The following is a 20,972-nucleotide window of genomic DNA, read 5'->3' on the forward strand; positions in this document are numbered from 1 at the left end:
CTTGTGCATACATCACAGTCGGTTCTCTTCCCAGTGAGCATGTTGTAGTTAAAGGTTGCATAAAAAAAGAAAAATAATTATCATATTGCATTTCAAGATCCAGTATTTTTTATCCATGGTACACATATAATAATTTCTCAACATCCATAAACTTTTATCTGTTGAAGACCAAAATTAACTTTTTCAGGTGTAATTTTACTTTCGACCCTTACTTTTTATTACAGCAGTCACAGAGTCAAATATGTCAGCCAGTAAACTAGACTTCTCTGTGCAGCCAGAGGTTTTAAATACATTACAGCATAGAATTAGCAACAGTTTGTAACTGTTCAACAGGAATATCCACGGTCTGATGAAAGTGGAAAACATGCTTGTGTCTCTTTAAAAAGGGCTACAAAGGTTTCATGAAATTTAATCCTGTGCATGCTAATTCATCTAAGATTATATACCTTGTTTATCACGTTATGTAAAGTGACCCCAAATTATATGTACGAGGCAGAAACCATTACTTCTAACTATCTTTGTATCTGCGTGCATCAGAACAATCAGCGAAGGACAACTTATTCTGATCAAGGTGCAAAGAATATGAACCATCAGATACGTGCTGTCACATGAGACAAGTGCATTTTGCATATGAATCAACCTAACCAACTGATAACCAGTACTCTATATTTTCTTCCTGTACCTTCTCATACGTAATTCTGAAAATCAAAATAAAGGGCTTATTTATGAAGTCTGACTGTTTTGCTAATTTTGTATTTCCCTGTAACGGTCTACTGAAAATTATAAAATTATTATTAATTCGCTTATTACTAAAAGAAAGGGAATGGTTACATAACTGTAATGGATTTTAGCACTAAAATTCTAGGACATTTTAAATAATTTATTCTGTATTAAAAACTGGCGTTGTATATATCGGAAAAAATGTGCAAAAATATTTTGGAAATATCTGAACAGGTATGATTCAATGACAGTATGTAGAAGGCCAGTAGTAACGACGTATTGTTTAACGTTGTGAGGTGTAAAATACAGTTCGAAAATGATCTTCTTGAATTTTGGTTTGGTGCGTGTTATGTACGCGGTAGATGTCACTGTTTCTCTTGCTTAGGCACTATCCCTATCCCCTGTGCTTCCCCCACACACACCTTCCCTATTACCACTGGAAAAGGGCTGCGCTCCGTTACCCACAATGCAGCGAAGCGACGGCGCTGGAGATGCCTGTGTTTGTTGGATGTTGAGGATTAAAGATGGCCACCAGCAGGAGGAGCAGGGATAGTAACCACTTCGGAATTACGGCATTATTTATCATGTATGAATAATAATAATAATAATAATAATAAGAAGAAGAAGAGGAGGTCAAGAAAGGCGTCGTCGACATTCTTGCAAATACACATTCCTTTCCTCGACCCCGCTCCCTGACGATATATGCACCGATTCATTGGTGAGTTGTACATTTAATATAGTATGCAGTTAGCCAGCCAGCTAAATCTCAGAGTGGCAATAATGCCAACAGCCTCTGCTGATCGCGAAATGGAAACGCAGAAATACGGAATAATGCATTTAATCTGTTTCGTTTGTATGGTGTTATGCTCGGCGGACACAGTTAATGAAGGACAAAAGTGATCGTCAACGCTTTGATCTCTTTCTTTGACAAGGTGCGTTAGCTGGCTGTGGCTAGCTGGCTACATTGGCAGATGCTTTATTATTACTATTAGTATTATTATTATTAGTATTGTTATTATTATTTTTAACCAGGAAGTGGCTATTAATGTGCGTTGCATTGCTGCTGGGTACCGGCTTATCGCTTGATATTTCAGGCGTGCGCTGCCAGTGCATTGCGGGCTGATGGAAAAACGCAGCGGCTCCTCACTTTCGTTACGGATATTTAAAAACTGCAGCATGATCGCCAAAATTTGATGACCTCAAAGCTGTGCTGTAATGTTCGCACAGGGTGCGTCGAAAATATACATAATATTACAGTAACAGTGCTTTCGTGGACATCACGACAATGCCCACTCTCACAGCCTGCAGTTTTTATTTTTATGCCTGCGTGTGTCACTTAAATCATCACCAAACGCGCTTCTTAAAATGTAGAATTAATCATAAGGAGACCGAATGACTAATTCCAGAGCACTTTAAAGGCTGAGTCAAGTCACAGGTACGGATTTTCAGTATTAAGCTCCCTGCAACCCACATGAAATAATTTTATGAAAATTGCATTCGAACACTTGAGTTTGATTTTAATATGGCGTTGGCATAGTGGAATGGTTATTTCCTAATAGTGCAAGCGATGACTTCTCCTTTTTATGATTTGAAAAGAAGGCTTCATTGGAATCCAGTAACTGAAAACGAGCTTAATATAAAGATTATTTTATAATATATGTAGTGTTGCACTTTGGGTTATCCGTAATGGCCTATTTCTTGTAATGATTATATAAAAATATGTACTGTACGCAGATAATACACAGGTATAGAAAAGTGGTTGTTTTGTGATTATTAAAATGGGCGTGTTTTTAATACTCTAGGCCCTTGCGTAAATTTTTATTTGTATGTGGTTAACGGTTGTTTAGAAAGACCTCTGATTTGCATTATACGTTTTTCAAGTCCGTCAGTGCAATCTTGTTTTTGGTGCACGTAACTTCCTATTATTAATATTGAATGTTGCACCACAGTAAACGCAATACCACTCGCGTTTTACTGCTCCGTTGTTGTAACTGGTGCCTTCATTACTTTCAAGTAAATAAAATTTTGTAGTAATGTATGGAAGTGATGTTCTGATGAAGTTCTAAGTAAGTTAAATAGCCTTTTTAATGTGACCAGTCTGATCTCTCACAATAACACTGCTATTTTCAGATAAACTGAAGTCGCCTCGGATAGCTATACAAGTAACGTTTTTCAGAAAGTGTGTAACTTGTAATTGGATGGCAGAAAAATGTCACGATTTCCTTTCATTTGAGCCTGCATTGGTGGAGTCTTCTTTTTGTACTGTAGGTTATTGGTGTGGTATCCTCTAATTTAGGAACTGCTGTTAAGCTGCTTATCCCATCAAGGTTAACAGACATGGGGTGAGGGTGTTTATTGAATATGGAAAACTGGTAACTATGAGATCTATTCACAATGTAAAGTGTGTGTTTGCTGGGGCTTATGCCTAACTTGGTGAACACTTCGCTCAATGGAATGAAGAGAATGTTGTCCATCAAAAGATTCATTAGTAAATTTTTACAATCATAGGTGTAATTATACCCAAAATAATGCATTATGACTTACTATTCGCCAGCCAGTATAATTTTTAAAAATCCATTATTTATCTGTTTGCCTTCTAAGCAGCTGTTTTGGGTAACGTCTCCCCACATCTTCATCATCATCATTACAGTTTTTCTGTAGCAGCTCTGCAGCCATAATTGGCAGTAGAATGTTCCAAGAGTTCTATTCTGTGAGATTCCCAATTATTTATTGAACACTGTGTCATATGTGCTTTATTGTATTCTCTTCTGGTTGCACTGGCTTTCATTTTATTTTTATACTGCTAATTCATTTCAGTTCTTCAGTTTGGCCCTTTGGTAATCGTGAATTTAAGGTGACTGAAGACTAATGGTAAAATGATGCCAGAATGTCACATAATGATACCGGGGTTTGGCTTATCACTTACTGAGTGGAAGGGTGACTGTCTGCTGTCAGTGTGTTTGTCAAGAGTGAGTTGGAAGCTTGGGTCAAAACTTCCGATGCGCCATTTGAATATTTTCATTCTTAATGACTCCAGGTACGGGATTGCTTCAGACCTAATACAGGAACTTGCTGGCTAGTTGTTTTGGCATTAACAAAACTGGATACTTTGTCAGCTGGTTAAATGCTCACTTCTAACATTATTATTACAAGCCGCAGTGGTTTGGTCTTTCTACCCGTGGAAACCATGGTTGCATCTTTGGTCTTATTGTTCTGTTTTTAAACTTTTAATAAGGTAATTACTTTGGTACCTCAGTACTCAAACTCATTAGAACTTGAAGTTGAACCAACCAGTTCGAAAAAAAAAATGACCTAGAATTCGAATCTCAGAAGTCGAACCGTGAACTTGTACACGCAGGGAAATGAGTCATGCGCCACGCCTCTCAGCAGAAACAAAGGGTAACGCTTCAGTGTCAGCTTCGCATTCGCTGCGATAGCATCGTTTGTTGGTAATTTTGCTTTTTTTATTGAAAATACTGTATCGGGTAATACACTGTACTTTACATCATTTTGGTAGCCATTGCTCACCAAAAAGTTCCACAATAATTGTACAAATGTTACGAACTGAAAGTTTGTGATTTACGAACAAATTAACGAATACAGAGTAATAATCAAAATAAACAATGGACGGCATGGCATACTCTAGTGTTGGCAGTGTTGGGGAACGGCTTGGGGTAGTGTTGGGGTACATTCTTTATCATTTTGGAAGCCATTAAGAAAAAAATGCTCCACACGGCGTAATTTTTTTTTTAACTTTATACATTGTTTGGATACATTTAATTTCTTACTTTACTGTTTTGATAAATGTGCTTAGATGTGTTTAGTATATGCTCTTCTTGTTTTATCCTGTTCATTTTGTGATAAAATGCTAGAGAAAAAAAAAACAAATCTAGGTGTAATTTTTTGGGGCCGGGAACCAATTAATTGGTTTTCCATTATTTCTTATGGGGAAAATTCGATCAGAACTCAATTTTTTTAGGATTCGAATCCAAGTTCCAAACGGATGAAGTTCGAGTTCTGTGGTACCATTGTAATTACGATTGCTTTACCTCTCATATACAACACATCACAAAACTGAAATTGTATTTGAATATTTGAAACTAAATCGGGAATTTTTATTAATGACATACAATGCAAGGGCAAGTTTAAATGGTAGTCCTTCACAAAACCTATTTCTTCATCTGACTCATTAGTGAGTAAGGGAAGAAAATCCTACCAACGTCTGAAAAGCCATTTGGGATATGGCTCTTAGGGTCTGAAATGTTTTGTAAATGTTAAAAGAATACTTAAAACATTATCGATGAACCAAATAATACTTTTTCATAGGCGAACCTTTGAACAGCATGCTGGTTTATCGAAAATACAAAATAAGCGAGCTTTATGAAGTTCTGGAAATGTAGTTGTCTTAGAGAATAAAGCATAGTAACCTTTAAAGAATGGAGTTTGAAATTTTAGTTATTTGTAGCTTGAAATGTTATGACTTAATCATGTTCAGTGTCAGAAGCAAAATTGGGTGTTCACACACAAGGGATTTATTAGCCACTACATTCATCGTGTCATCCCAATGGCTCTCCCTAGTTCCCAAAACTGGAATATTCTTGTTAAAGCCACCTGAAAGATACTGTGCACATGAGGTTTTAGGAATCACGGCAGTGACAAGCTGTCCGGCGGCTTTGGCCTGAATTCGTTAACTGTTTTCCACGTGTTCACTGTCTGTTAGTGCAGATTCATTGCATTTCGATAGTGTGGAGTCAGATCGTATTTGTCATTCATATGGTTGCCATCCATGTAGCTGGAGCATGACTGTGCCAGTGCAGGGGCAGTTAATCTAAGACTAAGGGGGCCGGTATCTGCTTTCACTGCTGTCCTGAGGTTGTAAGAGGCAACAGTTCTTTAGTTTTTCAGTTGCAGGAGTTGGTGTCTCTCCTGTCCACAGGAAGGGTTCCTTAAATTGCTCTCACAGTTTGGCCCATACTGCCGAGGCCTCCGTAGGGCATGTACAAGGCGTCTTTATTGTAGATATTGGATCTCATTAATCTGCACCAGTCCTCTGTATATGAAACTGTGGTTCTCATAGTTTGTAATTTAAGCTTCAGATATTTCAGGTCTGTCAGTATGACCTGTGTATCGAAAACCTTGCTGGACTGTGTGTCTCTTTCTGTGTGTCTTTTTAATTGCAAATTGTCACCTTTCTGTAATGTAGACACTGTCATACACTGTAGCCTCTTCTGAACACAGTTTATTAATACATCCATTTGACTACTGATCGATTGATTAATTGGCCCACATTTTTCTTCCCCTCCTAATTTTAAGTTGAGTTTTTGTCTGAAAAAAAATTGAAACTACCTTTGAATTTAAAGTTTATAGATTTTGAAACATTTGCATAAAAATTTTGTCACACATGGATTGAAATCTTTAACATACAGTGAGATATGAAATTGTGCAATAAGAAATCTTTATTAATTATTATATAATTTAAATGAACATTTTACATAACCTGCAAGTGTGTAATTGATTTTGATATGTTGTAATATATAGCAAACTTTATTTGTAGTCATATGTGTTGTAAATATGACACTGTTATGGACATTATGCCTGAATGGTTGTGTTGGATATGGTGGAACTGACATTGGTTTGATAGTTGGATCATTTTCTCAAAAATCATGTATTTGCTGATTTCCAGTAGTAGCTTTAAATTTTTTTTTGCTTGCTATAACATACATTTATTTTGAGAAGCAGTTTTTTTTCCCTCTATGCGTTTATCTGCTGGCAGATTTAAAAATTCTATCACTTTACGTTACATTTTTGTGGAGGCTGTGATGTATCAAGTGACACCAAAATACCAAAGATGGGCTGCATGAGCATAAGACGTCTGTGAGTGTAGGCCTAGTGATTTTAGGAAATGACTCTGCATTCTATTGCTGCTTTTACGCTTGCAAAAAAGCCATCTGCATTTTTACTCCCGATTAATGAGTGTGTGTGAGAGAGAGAGAGAGAGAGAGAGAGAGAGAGAGAGAGGAGAGGGGGGCAGAGACACATGTTGGGGAAACTTCTGTCTTGCCTGACTGTAATGTGGAACTACCTAGAAATAATCAGTTTCGCTGTGTTTGGGCTGCTATCATTTGTCTGCTGTTACAGGCTTTGTTTATTCTTTTTTTCAGTTTGGAGGGAACTGCAATTAGTGCCAGGTACCTTAAGTGTTTTTAATATGCATTAGTAATACATTCATGTTCCAAAGCAAAGGCAGAAAAAATATGCATGATGAGGTATATCATAGATGTTTTCTAGACTTTACCAGCTGATGAATGTATGCAGTTTCGATTGATTTGGTTATTGGTTAGATCCATTGGGGTAGTTGTAGCTGATCTGCAGTCATTGAAGTATGTGCACTGGGCTGTGATGATGAGCAATGTTGTTATTAATTAATGGTAAATAGTGTACTCATTAGTGAAATGGCATTAGTTGGTATTTAGTGATATTCATAATTCTTGACCAGTATATTGGCATTAAGGAGAAGGAAATTTCTATAGTTTCAATTTTCCTAATTGTTAAGAGTTTTATTAAGGCTATAGCTGCCAATCAGATCGGTCACCTTCTGCGTTTTTAATTTTAATAATGCTATAGATATAGTCTGCAGTGCTAGTGGTCTCTAGTAGTGGGGTCCAGGGTGGATATTTTTAGTATCTGTGATATGGAGGGCACTTGGTGAAAAAGGCTGATAGAGGTGAGTGGGCCACCATAAGGACTTTGAAGCTAGCAGAAGTGCTGCAAAGAAATGCAGACTTTGGAGACAGAGCAGAGGTGGGATTTCAGCGCCCAGCCCTGAAAGTGTGCAGCAGTGCTGCTACCGCCTGGTTCTGGGTGACAACTTAGTAGAGGAAAGAAGTATGAGAGAATCGCTTTGGCTCAGTGTGACTGACTGTGTCTTTTGTCTGAATTGCATAGTAAGTAGGTGCTAAACACAAACTAGATAGTAGTCTGTGTACATTTTTCACAAAAAGTAAAGGATAAACCCACACTCAGTAAAGTCCCATTCTAATACTCTTCAGCAGGCATAGGTACCAACCAATATTATATAAACTATCTACCAAAAAACATTTTAAACCAAATTATTGAATTACTAGTAGGGCCAGACATATATTTTGTTTCTTTATTACTGCAAAAGCCAATAGCAGACATGTTTAGAAAAATGTGTTCCTCAGTTTCTATAAGCCAAGTAATCACAAATTAGCTCTTATATAATGGAAAGGAATTTGACCACCTGTTCTCAGTCCCTGCAATTATCATTAGTCTTGAACAATTGGCTACCTTCAATACTTTGATTTCCAACGAATGATTCAGGAGAACCCCAATCGCTAAAGCAAATACAGAAAAACTGTCAAATAATACAGCATATAAAAATAATTTGACCTGATTTCTGAAAAAGTAACATCCTCATTAAGGCCAGTTTGATACTTGTTCAAAACGTGTTGCCGGTAGGCTTCCTATCATAGTATTATTATGTTTAAATCACCATCCCTTTTTAGTAGTAGAAGGATAATTTGTATTTTTTTTGTGCACACCCAGATGCTGGCAGAGGTATATTCTTTATAAAATTTCCAAAGGAAAACTTAATATTTAAGAGAATGCAAAGAATGTAGCAGAAAGATATTGTATATAAAACCATTTTTAAATGACACATATTTAATTAGGTATATTGTTACAAAACAGTTTTTTTGATGCTTGATTTAAAATGAAGGAACTTAAAAACTATTTTTGCTATTCACTTTTAAACACGGTGCATTAAAGCTAATGACTGCTGCTGTTTCAACAGGAATCTACTGTAGTAGATCAAGCTGGGATCATTGCTGTAAATATTATTATTAAGTGATGCAGATACATGCTATGGTTTTTACATTTTTTATGGATTGTCAAATCAAGTCAATTCCATCCATCCATGCTTTAATTTTCCAAAAGGGTCTCTATTGATGGGGCATGTACAGTACATGGTTACTAGGCAAGTAAAATGAAATTATAACTTTCAATATTTTTAGTGTAAATTTTTTCACCGGGCTTTTGTTTATCTTGGATCACATTTCAAATTCTGGATTATTTGTTTAATATATAAGTCTGATTGATTTTTATGTAACTAATATCAGTTTCGTGTGGGTGATACGTAAATTATCAAAGCGTAGTCCTTAGTGGGGGTGTTCTTCTTGCAGAAACATTGGTCCCATTTTATACTTGCATCATTGTAATATACAAAATCAGTATATTAAAATATTTAGGCCATAAATAATAGAATAAATAATAGTCATATATAATAGAAGGAAACAAAGATAAGGAGATTTAGCAATATTTACCATCTAATTTAATGTTTAATGTCATGTAGTTGTTTATTAAATGCAGGTTTTTCCCACTGAATTGTTCAGCTGAACTTCTCAGCAGCTGGAAGTATTTCTACACTGAGTATTTTTGTTGGTAGAATCGGGCCCCCCCCCCCTGTTTTAGCTCAGATGGTATCTCCTGGTGTGACTGCGGCTCCCCCCAGCTCCCTTGCTGGAGCTGGGGACAGAGGGATCAGCTGTGCCAGCCCCTGCAAGCCGCTCTGTACGCTGGCACAATAGTCTCCTGGTATCCCAGCAAAAAAAAAAAAACACTGGAAAAAAACAACAACAAAGCTGAAGGTTCACTGGCTGCTCTTCTCCCAGGATGTGAACTTAAAGCCCCGGGTTTGTTGAGCAGTGCTCCTGTCTCAGCTAGTAGCCGCGGTGAAGGTATTTAAAAATGCTGGCAGGACGACTGGAAAACAAAAACAGGTATGAAACATGATCTGGGAATGTTCTTGGTGTTTTTTCCCCGTTTATTCCGTGGGGCCGCTTGCTTTTTTGTCTTTAATTGAAATGACTCTCCATCCCTTGGCGCCTGATGCAGCGTGTGACTTATGCTGAGTATATTTGCATATTATTTTTATGAATTGGATGATTCTGGCTTTAGCTCGTGACTTTAAAATATAAAATTTGATATGGTCAGCGTATAATTTGAGTTCCTTGTTTTGTTGAATATTCGATAAATTGTAGAAGGTATGTTTGCAGTTTTGTAGCTGTAAACTATGCTAGCTGCTAGTGAAACCCTGGGAAACTTGTTTACTAGGCACTGACGTTTATTTTTATGGCAAAATGAAAATTGTTACAGTTCCAGTGCCTTATTGCAAACAGCTTAGCTACCTGCAGTTAACTGTACACACTATATCTTGCTTGATAGTGTCTGATTTGTTGGCAGTTTGTGAGGTTAGTTTCCGGGCTGTGCCAGAGGAAATGCTCTCCTTCGCTCTATGACTTGCATTTGACTCGTAATGTGACCATTTTCCTTCTAAGTTCAATATATTTAATTATATAAGGTTCTCTTGGACGTTGTCACTTCCTGCTCACTCCCACGGATATCTCAGTGGGTACCTTAAACAAACATCCTCACTGAAACTATTTGTTTATTAATCGATAAATGTATGTATGTATGTTTGTATTTATTTATATTTGTTTGTTTCTGTGCATTATTATTAAACAATCCAAAACACTGAAAATTTGAGACATTGACAAGACTCAAGAATCAAAGAATCAAGAATCAAAAACTCAACTTTACCATGATAATTTAAGGCTACACCGCGCCTATGATCTCAAATGACAACACTGATGATGGTAGCTGAAGTAAAACTACTTGGAGATAAATGAGTTTTCATACGAGTATAATCTTCATTTTCCCGCATCTAAATACAAACCAACATGTTTCACAGTTGATTATTTACAGTGCAGTATTTAACTTTGGGGGCACCTATCCTATGCAGCGCTGGGCACAGTCATGCACACAATATTCTAGGCAATTTAGAGAACTGTTAACTGTGGAAGGAAATGCAAAGTCACTCTCACATAGATTGAGACGGAAACCTCTGACCCTGGAGGTGTGAGGCAGTAGTAATACTCTCTGGGCCACTGTGCTGTCCCAAACACAATAGTCACTGATTGTATATATCAGTATAATGTATTAAAAGGGACAAACCCACATATGTCTGTCTGTCGCTGTCTGTCTGTTTGCATTTTGGTTTAACATAAATAGAAAATAAAGGTGTGAATAAAAATAACATTGCCTAGAATTTAAATTCTAATAATTAAAAATGCAGGCTATTCAATGGTCAGTGAAGCCTAAGAAAGAGGTCAGCTGGGAAGTGTAAGAGCATGTGTGTGTGAGAAAGGTGATGAGGAGCAGGGAGGTGATGAGGAGCAGGGGTAGGAGGTGCTTCTGTAAGGCCTGCTCCCAGCCGTAACCTGGACTCTGCCATACTAAGGCTTACATACTGTGAAGGTCTGTGTTCCTGTCGCCATCTTGCACATGAGTAAGTGCGAAGTCTTTCTGCTCTGTATTAATAACGCCTGTAACTGGGCTCCAGCTAGGCTTGGGTGCTGTTACGGTATATCAGATATATAGAAATACTGAAGGAATTATTTCGAATAATACAGACACTCCTCAGTCCAACTGATAGAGAGCTGAAAGCAAAACAATTCAAAGAATAACACACGTGCGTAGATCACTGCCACAAAAACAAAATTGTTTAAACTTGTACTGTTTGTGTAAAGATCCATACAGAAAAAACGCAAATAGCATTTGTATTGATATCAGCAGTCATCTACGATTACTTGTCAAAGTGCAGCCTAGATGTTTATAGATCACTTTTAAAATCCGAAGCATTCTGAATATTATAATTGTTTGGAAACATCTATTACATTATCTGTTTTATTACTCATTCTAGATGCATGAAATACATTTACATCAGTATTGAAATAGTATTGAAGCAATATTGTTACATGAAGGATGGCTTATTCTTTCATTTTATTCTCTCTTACACATAGAGGGCACTAAGGGTGGCAAGGTTTGAGTGTGATGTTTGGTGTATATGTGGACCAGGCGGTCCCTGAGCGCGGCGGTCCCTGTATTTATATTTTTTAAATATAAATACTGTCATATACCATATACTGGGGAGAATTGTCTGGAGGCTTTGACAGTATGAAACAATAGACTCCACCCAAGCCTAGTTCCAGTTATGTTATGTTTCTGCTTAATCAATTAGACTCTGTGATGCCTAAGCTCTGCAAAAAAAAAATCATATCATAAAACCGGAAATAACAATTAAATTAAACTAATCCAGTCATTTATCTCAGTTTAGCTCTTCTCACAGAGAGAGTCATGAGTCCAAACTTTAAAATGTTTTTGTGTTTTTAGACTAGAACCCTTCTCCCCTACCGGTTATAAAAATCAAGCTTGTCTAAATGCAGCTCAGTTCAACCATTGCTAAGACTACCTGTTGTTTATTGATTCTTCTTACTGTATTTGGATGATATACCATAGGATTATTTTTTTCAGTCCAGGTTCTGTGTGTGTTTTCATTCCAGCTGGGCTTTTAATAATGCATGATTGAGATAATATAGTGAACAGCAGGATTTAAATTACATAATTCGATAGGTTAAATATTTTTATGTTTTAATCACTTCATAATTTGATATTTGAATTAAGAATTTACATTTCATAAGATGTATATAGTCTTAAGACTGAACCACTGCTTCATTATTGGCCGATTGAGAGGTTCTCCCAAAAACCCATCCCCACACCGACCTCCATGGATTAGGTACCCCACCTCTGGCTTCACAGCTATGAATGAGTAACTGTTAGTTTCGGTAGTGAAGGGAGCTTAATTAATTCTATTATTTAATTTAATAATTTGGAATAATGTTCATACAATGGTAGCTGTAATAGCTCCATGTCTGTAGTTTTCCTCACCAGTACCATTTTACAATAAGGCTTCTTTTTGCCTCATACAAATGGTAGTAACACCTTGATGAAACTTATAACTTTGTTTGTAATTGTGTATTAATGATTTACAAAGTGTAACAACTAGGGATGCACCGATTGTAATTTTTTTGGCCGATCCCAATTACCAGTTTTTTGGTATGTGCCATCGGCCGATAACGATTTTTCCGATACTGATTTTTGCCCTGAGAACAGCAGATACATACAAAAATCACATTTTCTTCACCTCAAGACTTTATTTTCATAACAAACTCTTATTAAACTTTACTAATTCAATTAAATTAAACTAAAACAAATAAATAAAACCCCAACTAAACATTAATATACTTAATAATATACTTAAGTGGGGCGGCATGGTGGTGCAGTGGTTAGCACTGTTGCCTCACACCTCTGGGACCCGGGTTCGAGTCTCCGCCTGAGTTACATGTGTGTGGAGTTTGCATGTTCTCCCCATGTTGTCATGAGGTTTCCTCCGGTTTCCCCCCACAGTCCAAAAACATGCTGAGGCTAATTGGAGTCGCTAAATTGCCCATAGGTGTGCATGTGTGAGTGAATGGTGTGTGAGTGTACCCTGCGATGGGCTGGCCCCCCGTCCTGGGTTGTTCCCTGCCTCGTGCCCATTGCTTCCGGGATAGGCTCCGGATCCCCCGCGACCCAATAGGATAAGCGGTTTGGAAAATGGATGGATGGATGGATGGATATACTTAACTATAATAATAGATGCAGCAAGTAAATGTGTGTGACATGACACTAGATTAAGCAACTCCGGTAGCTTGGTATTCTATATTTTGGGCTGATGTAATTTATCAGATTTCTGAAGCCTTTATCCTCAGCTACAGAAATCAGCTGGTCATTCAGTGCCATGAATTCCATCATTTTCCTCATAATTTCTTTGCTCTTCTCACTGCTCATACCAACGAAAGGTAGCACAGACTGCTGGCTCGTCCATGACTTCAAACATGCTTTTGCTTTCGCTTTTGCTAGCTTGTGAACTCAAACTGAGTGTGTTCACTGGGGTGATGTGTTTTCAAATGTCTAATTAAATTTGTTGTGTTGAATGTCTTTGTATTGGTTCCTCCACGGAGCACCTGGTCCTTTACACTTGCTGCAGATAGAGAATTTTGCGTCCGCTTGGCTCACGCTGAAGAATTTCCAAATTCCGGACATTTTTGCGTGTCCGAAAGTGCGCGCGACTGTGCATATGATTTATTGTGCATGCACAAGATCGGTTCGTAATCGGAAATACGTGAGACTGATTCACCGATCACCGATCAGGCCAATCAGGCTGAAAATCGGCCCATTCCGATTGCTGGCCGATCGGTTTGGTGCATCCCTAGTAACAACCCAATTACTAACCTGATTATAAACCATTCATAGGCCCTTTGAAAGAGTAGTCTTATTGTAAAGTGATATCTCCTCACCTATTCATTTAAAAAGCAATTTTAAAGTAATCACACCTTATGATTAATGTTTCAGAAGGTGTTACTGGTCATAACGTAAAAAGCAAATCATTATCCTAGATGACTGGTGTTCATCCTGGTTCATCCACAGTTGGCATGACAAAGGGCAGAGTCTGGTGACTTGTATGACTGCACAGTCGTCACAAGCTGCAGAACACGATGGCAAACGACTCCAGTTAAAGGTGTCCCTCCCACCAGTGTGTTCTTATATGGATCAGGGCCAGAAGATTCTTGCAGTGTCGCAAAGGAAGTGCAGGCCTTCCTGGTGTGTCCTGGCACGGTCCCAAAGAGACGCTACTTGCGCTTTTGGTCACAAAAAGCTTCTACTTCAGAGCAACACAATGGCAACCATTTTAATTTTATCAGCACCTTTTCCCCCTTCTCTAACCAAGCTGGAGATCATATCGCAGTGTTTGCTGATGTGTGAACTGCACTACACTAAATTCATTTACTAAAGTGTACATGTTTCTCCTTTATATTTGGTTATTTTGTAAAATGGTTGGAATTAAGTAGATGAGTTAATAAAACATCACTATGGAAAATGGTGGATTCTCCTTAACCTTTCTTTAATTTGGTGACTCTGATGTAAGATTAGGTAACAGAACGGTTCTTATGGCATTGCAACAAGTTATCTGGCTAAGCAAGAAATCCTGCTTCGTGAAACACCACCCCTGTACAACACACACAGAGCTGAGAGTGCTACTTAGGGTCAGAATGCAGGGTCATGCTTAGAGATAGTTCATGCGTAAGATAAAGGTAACGTGGGTTACTCAGAGCAGGGGAACTTTAATCATCGGTGGTATGACGACCTAAATTGATTATACCTTTTTTTGCCTACAAAAGGATGTAAAACTTGTTTTACTGATTATTTTTAGTAATCAATATTATAGTTACTATACAGAAGCATCTTGGACTGGTGAAAGCTCAACAAAAAACCATCCATCCATTCTTTTATCAGCAACCATCAAAGTTGCTGGGGACTAGAACCCGTATAGATCCTAGGCTTTCAGCCAGTTAAACTCATGCCAGTTCAACTAACTGCTTAAATTATGACTATGAGGAAACTTGGAATTAAACAAATACCTGGAGGAAACCCGTAGAACATGAATGAAGAGAACAACTTTAAACCCCTACCCTAATAGCCAGTTCACCAGCACACATAATGCCATCACCAGTTGCAGAAAGTGTTTGAGCAAGCTTTCTTTTCCAGATCCTACCATATCCCATCAACCCTGTGTCAAATTTAGTGAAGCGTTTCTGTTTGGTAAATGGCTAACTATGGTAGAGTAATTTAAAGCCTGAAGCATATGTGTGACACATGAACCGTTTCTAGCATCGTTGATGAGCCTTTAAATGACACTCCAGCGACTACAAGCGCAAGTGCGTAGTGGGACATAAAACAGGCAAGTAAGCGATGGGGACCGATGTCCACCTCCGAGAGAACAACAGGTTATCTTCACACTTCATACTTCACAGCATGCATGCTATTTTTTGTGGAGTTGAACTAAGAAGTCGTGTTTTCAGACTTTGAAGTGATTAATTTATGATATAAAATGCGTTTGACTCTTGTAACGAGAACCATATATATTATAAAATCGCTGTTTTATTACGTGTACAGTTTGAGAATGGAAAATCGTATCTGCTTACAGTTGCTAGATGTGACCAGTGCTTATGAATATATATAAATGCTTGTGCTACAAATAAATAATTATATATTTGGCATAAGGAGTGTGATTGCCAGGTTTGCGCTGTGGTCAGCGGAGGGACCTTGGGAGACTAGCAGAACTGCATGCTCAAACCTGGGAATTATGGAATGGGTTCAAAGGGAACATCATCTGTGGTTTCATTCTTTAATAAGCACAGGATGAAGCTAGGAAGGAGACATGGATGACTATGCAGAAGCGAAGTTATAAAGTTTGCAAGTAGCTGACCCATAGAGAGGGAACTGTCTGTAAGAAAGAAAACGGATTTTGGAGTGCTTTTAGAATTTTAGAAGCTTCCATATATATCACACGTAAGCAGAAAACCACTTGGAGATGTTTTATGAGAATAATCAACTTCAACTTGACGCTAAGCGGAGGGTCGCTAACCAAGCTGGAGCTGATTATTCTGATATAACCATTCCAGCCTTGTTGTGGAAGTGAAAGCCAAAGCTAAAGTCGGCAGTCAGCGTAAAGTGTGAAGAGTTAAATTGGTGTAAAATGACCCATCATTCTCTCAATGGTGGGTGTTGGTTCCCATCACCTTCTTACCTGTTTTATGGGCCACTACATGCTCACGTTTACTCTCATCATTGGAGTGCATCCTTACAAGGATAGAACATCTGGTTGAGCTACTCGCTGCAAGCAGCAAGTTCATTCGGTTACCATGGTAACCATCAACAGATTTTGTTTTGAAAATTATGCTGATAAGAACGACTGCTTATCTGTGAGTAAAAAGTCACACAGGTATTGATATTAACGTTTGATAAAACATTTAAGCGCCTTCATATAGAACTGTCATTAGGCTGCTGGAACAAGCTGTGTGGTTACATGCAAATAAGCAACACCTATGTGACATGCCTGGACCAATAAGGAAATATTTACTGAAGCCAATAAACTCATGTACTCTTGTTTCACAGTGAATAGCCCGTGTATAAAGCAGTTGAAGTGTTGAGAAAAGACACAATCCTGTAAAACATGAGGTATTAGATCATTGAAGTTTCTCATGGTCTGATAATAAAGAGATCCAGAATCAATCAAAAAGTAATAGAGGCAGTAATAAATCAAATGAAAAGGGGAGAGCAGAGTTTAGAACCTCCTGGTAACCAAGACCATGAAAGGAAAACATTAAGAGCAAGATCACAGATGAAACAAGTAAGTAGTGTACAAGATAGGGAGGGTTCCATCCTGACATGTACATTCAGCTTGGCTGTCTGAAGTGTCTGTTCACCCTTAATGAGAAATAAAGGAACAGAAGTGAAACTCCTCTGCTCTGTATTTGTGTAATTTTTTCTAAAACTGAATAAATTGTAAAATTAGCAAATTGGAATTTTAGAGGATTTATACTGTGAACAGGTTTCTTGGTAAGGCCTTTATTGTTTGTCATCCTTTCCTTTAGAAGCTGTGGTTTTGTGTTATGGAAGCTGTGGCCTCCTTCTGTACTGAAGTTAACAGTTTCAGATAGTATTCCACTGAGCCTCTGCCTCCTTCCTCAGCATCGTCTGCTGCATTTATGAAGTGACTTTTTTTCAGGAAAAGTTTTTACTCCTGAAGAAATATTTCACCTCAATTTTTATTTATTTATTATTATTTTTTTTTTAGTGCGTTAGTGTCTCAGAGTAATATCCTCTCTTGGAAGTAATTTTAGTTGGTGTCATTCTGTGCCTGACATGCTTGAAAAAGGAAACGGCAATAAAAAAGTGGTTTACTTGATTATGTCATAGTTGAATTAATCCACATTCAAACTTAATGTTCCTCTAACCGACCTCAGAAGCCAGTAGGATTTGCTGTATTCTGTACCAATGTTAATCCTGCTTTACCAAAACACTTTATGAAGTAAGCAGCAATATTAATCGAAGCCTCATCTCTAATCACCATACTTAATTAAAAGTTCTGAATGGTTGACTGCTTGTGCAGGCTATTCTGTAGATACTTCTCGAAGTATTATGCATAATTAGACCTAAACAAGTGTCCATTGGGGGTATAAATTTTAGTGCACTTCGATTATTATGTTTTTTTTTGTGAGTCAGACAGCTCATTTTTCTAGGTACAAACAAAGGTATACTTCTTTCTATCACAGCAGTGATATGTCACAGTGTTGATACGAAATGTTTCCAGCAAGAGGTGGGCAATATTCACGTTAGAAACTGACATTTGCTTACATTTCCTGTTCCAGTTCCAATTTTATCACTGCTATGTCAGCAGGATGTTAGGAAGGATATGCACTCCATTTATATCCACATAATAATATTTATAATAGCTGCAACCATAATCAGTGTTAATCACAATCGTGTAAATATCTTACTTTGGTACAAATTCTGCTTTGCTGAGTCACAGCCTAAGATAAAGGCAATCAGTCTTTTCACAACAAATCAAATCAATTGTTGCACTATTTCACAGTTGGTATAGTACAGGTGAGTGACAACATAGTGCAAATAATGGTAAGATATATAAATATTGTTACAATACACAACCATAATAATAATATAGTATGTTAAAAATAAATATGATGTGAGCTAATGCAGTACTTGCTACTATAGTGAGAATTGCACTATGACCTGTGTAATATGGTAGCACAGCCATATGTCATATGCTGTATGTGGTTATGGATGAATGCCAAGTAAATACATGCATTATCGCATTTGGTGTAGCTCAAACTGTCCACCAGAAGAGCACCGGAGGCTTCAGCTCATTTACGTGTCTGTTGCTGCTTCATAGCTGGCTCCGAATTCCCCGTTGACTTAATACAAGCACTTAGAAGAACAGTGTTTATGGATGTGTGTGATCTCGTGTGCTCTTTTGTCTGCTCTCCGTCGCCCCCTGCACCTGATCCGACCCGATAATGGTAATGTCATGTAGCAGCGTCTTTAATGTGAGCGGCTAGATTTTAAATTATTAAGCCGTGGGTCGAGGCAAAGAGCTGCATATTTATGTCGGCTTGCTGACGCGCCAACGATTGGATGACCGGCGGTATCTCTGGTTAACAGGCCACGTCTTCGGGACCCTTGCTGGGTCCAGGCTGCTACATGTGCAGAGTCCCGCTGCGACCTGCCTCCCGCAACATATGGTGCGCGCAGTCGATGCTCGTCCCCGCCTCGCAGTGGAAGCGTGACCCGCCCCGTAGTCCGAATGGGCTAACCGGCTGGTGTCTTCCATTTGCAAAGACAAGAGTAAGGCGGCGCTAACTCACTTGTACTCAGCCAAGAGGGGTTTGCTGTACCTGATGTAGCTAAGATGAATCCCAGCCAGCCTGAAAGTGCTAACGTACAGCTCAGAGAGCTTGGAAAGTCTTGTGCCTCCCTGGGATCCATTAAGCTGAGTTCAGCCTGCAAAGACTGCAGTAATGTCTTTGGGAGAAGCTTTACCTCAAAATGCTCAAGTGAAATAGTTCACGTTTGCTAAACCTTGGCTTCATAAAAATCGCTACTGGATTTTTTTTTTAAATGTGTATAAGAGGCGTGACGCACTTGATAGCGTGATAGATTTGTTGTACTCTTGTGCCATATGGTCTGTTACTAGTGATTTGAGGGCTTCCTTGTGAGGTCTTGCAAAGCCACGCAGAATGACGGTTTTGCATTATGGAGCCTTATTGTCATTTGTCTTCTGAATTTCTGACACTTTCTTGTCTTGGTCTATGTCTGCTTTGAAGACTAAACAAGGTGATGCAGTAATATCTCTGTTGGGGATGTGTTCAGTATTTTCTTATTATTTTATTTTTTTATTTATTTCCATCTCTGAGGGATAGTGTCACCAAGAGGAATTTTGTCTATGTCTGGATATAATTTCTGATAAATGTGAAAAGTCTGGTACTGCAAACACTCATAAGTTCCATGATGATTTTTGTTTTTCTTCAGAAGTAGCAGTGACAGTCTTGTTATTGCTGTTCTTATGGGAAATTACAAAATCTTTTACTTCATTCTGGTTAGTTTAATCAGTTTGGGTTCAGCGTTCAAAGTATTCACATGGTCAGTGTGTTGTTCCTTGTGTGCTACTTTCAAAACAAAATACAGAACAATAAGTGGCCTGCATGACACCCCGTGGCGACAGATCTCCGCCCTGCATATTTGTGGTTCACATGACCTCCCTATGTCTCACAAGGTTTCCTCCCACGGTTCACACACATGCGCATAAGCAAATTAATATCTGCCTGTAGTGTGTGTATCTGTGTGCCGTGCAATAAATTGCCATCCTATCCGAGTTGCATCCCAGCCTTCTGCATCCTGTTGCTTGGGTTAGGTTCCAAGCCCTCCACAGCCCTCTCTGGATAAGTCTTAGGAAGATGGATGGATATTCAAAGCATCTGATAGCAAGTAGCACCAAATAACCCAAGTGCACCTCTAGTTATATATATGTTTGCTTAGCTTGGTTCTCTTTTTTATTTTTTTGTCTTGGTGAAGAATGAAAAGGAAATATGTTATTATCCAGAGTTAAAAGTGTTTTTTCTCATACTGAGTAAATTGAGGACTTCATTTCATATTCAGTGGCAACACCTTTATCTTTCTATGTATTATGCATCGTTGTGATGTGTAAAATATTCATTTCGGCATTTGGGTTTTGATGTGACAGGTGACGGTTCATAATAGGAGGCGGGGTAATTGTGATGGTGGGGGGGGGAAGCACAGCAGCTGAGGGTGTTTGATTTGTGAATCAGTAATGTCTGTTCAGGGCACAGATGCACAGCTGGTGAGTTAATCGGTGTCAGTATGCCGAGGGGCCCAGGGTCTTCAGAGGCTTTTGCCTTCTTCCCCAGACCTAAACCAGAGCAATGCAGATGTGTAACCGGGAACAACCACGCGATGATCTGCCTGTCTAAAGCGGATGCGTCTCCTCTTATGTTGAGTTTTGGAAAGGGGATAGTAAAGGTGCCAGGAGGGCTGCTGGATTCATAAATGGTGCTTGGCGTTTCTCCCGAGTGAGGTACTACTCTGCGCTGTCATTTTCTATTTTTGTGTGTTGCCGGCGAAACTCTTTCAGACCTCTCTCTTCCGAATAACTTGAGAGAATGATGTCATTGTCCCGCTGTTTCGTTTAGTCCTTGATAACAGAAGGCTGTAGTGATTCTTGGAGCCTGTGCGTTTTTTTTTTTTTTTTTGAATCTATTCGCCTCCACAGTGCAGCCTTGAGCTGAACCTCCCCCTTTTATTTGTAGGTGTCTGTGGCGATTCGTCTCTTACAGCAGCATTTATTTGATGCGGTGCTCACTCTGCCTGAACCGTTCCTTATTCCTTAATGAGCCATTTTCCTTTCCTGACAAGGA

At 38.5% G+C, this 20,972-nt stretch overlaps 1 protein-coding gene across 4 annotated transcripts in view; it reads left to right on the forward strand.

The window, feature by feature from the left end:
* The first annotated feature begins 1,217 nt into the window (after positions 1–1,217).
* The window catches only part of wdfy3 (WD repeat and FYVE domain containing 3), a 93,780-nt gene continuing 74,025 nt past the window's right edge, over positions 1,218–20,972 (forward strand). For 2 of the 4 annotated variants that reach the window (XM_049020379.1, XM_049020383.1), the window contains exon 1: positions 9,282–9,518. In XM_049020379.1, the coding sequence (XP_048876336.1) occupies positions 9,487–9,518 (32 nt within the window). In that variant the 5' untranslated portion in view covers positions 9,282–9,486. Of the gene's footprint in view, positions 1,439–1,718; positions 2,156–9,281; positions 9,519–20,972 lie in introns of those variants that run through there. The other 2 variants (XM_049020381.1, XM_049020382.1) reach the window with 2 other exon arrangements.

The sequence above is a fragment of the Brienomyrus brachyistius genome, chromosome 7, assembly GCF_023856365.1.
Source record: "Brienomyrus brachyistius isolate T26 chromosome 7, BBRACH_0.4, whole genome shotgun sequence".
Taxonomy (NCBI): domain Eukaryota; kingdom Metazoa; phylum Chordata; class Actinopteri; order Osteoglossiformes; family Mormyridae; genus Brienomyrus; species Brienomyrus brachyistius.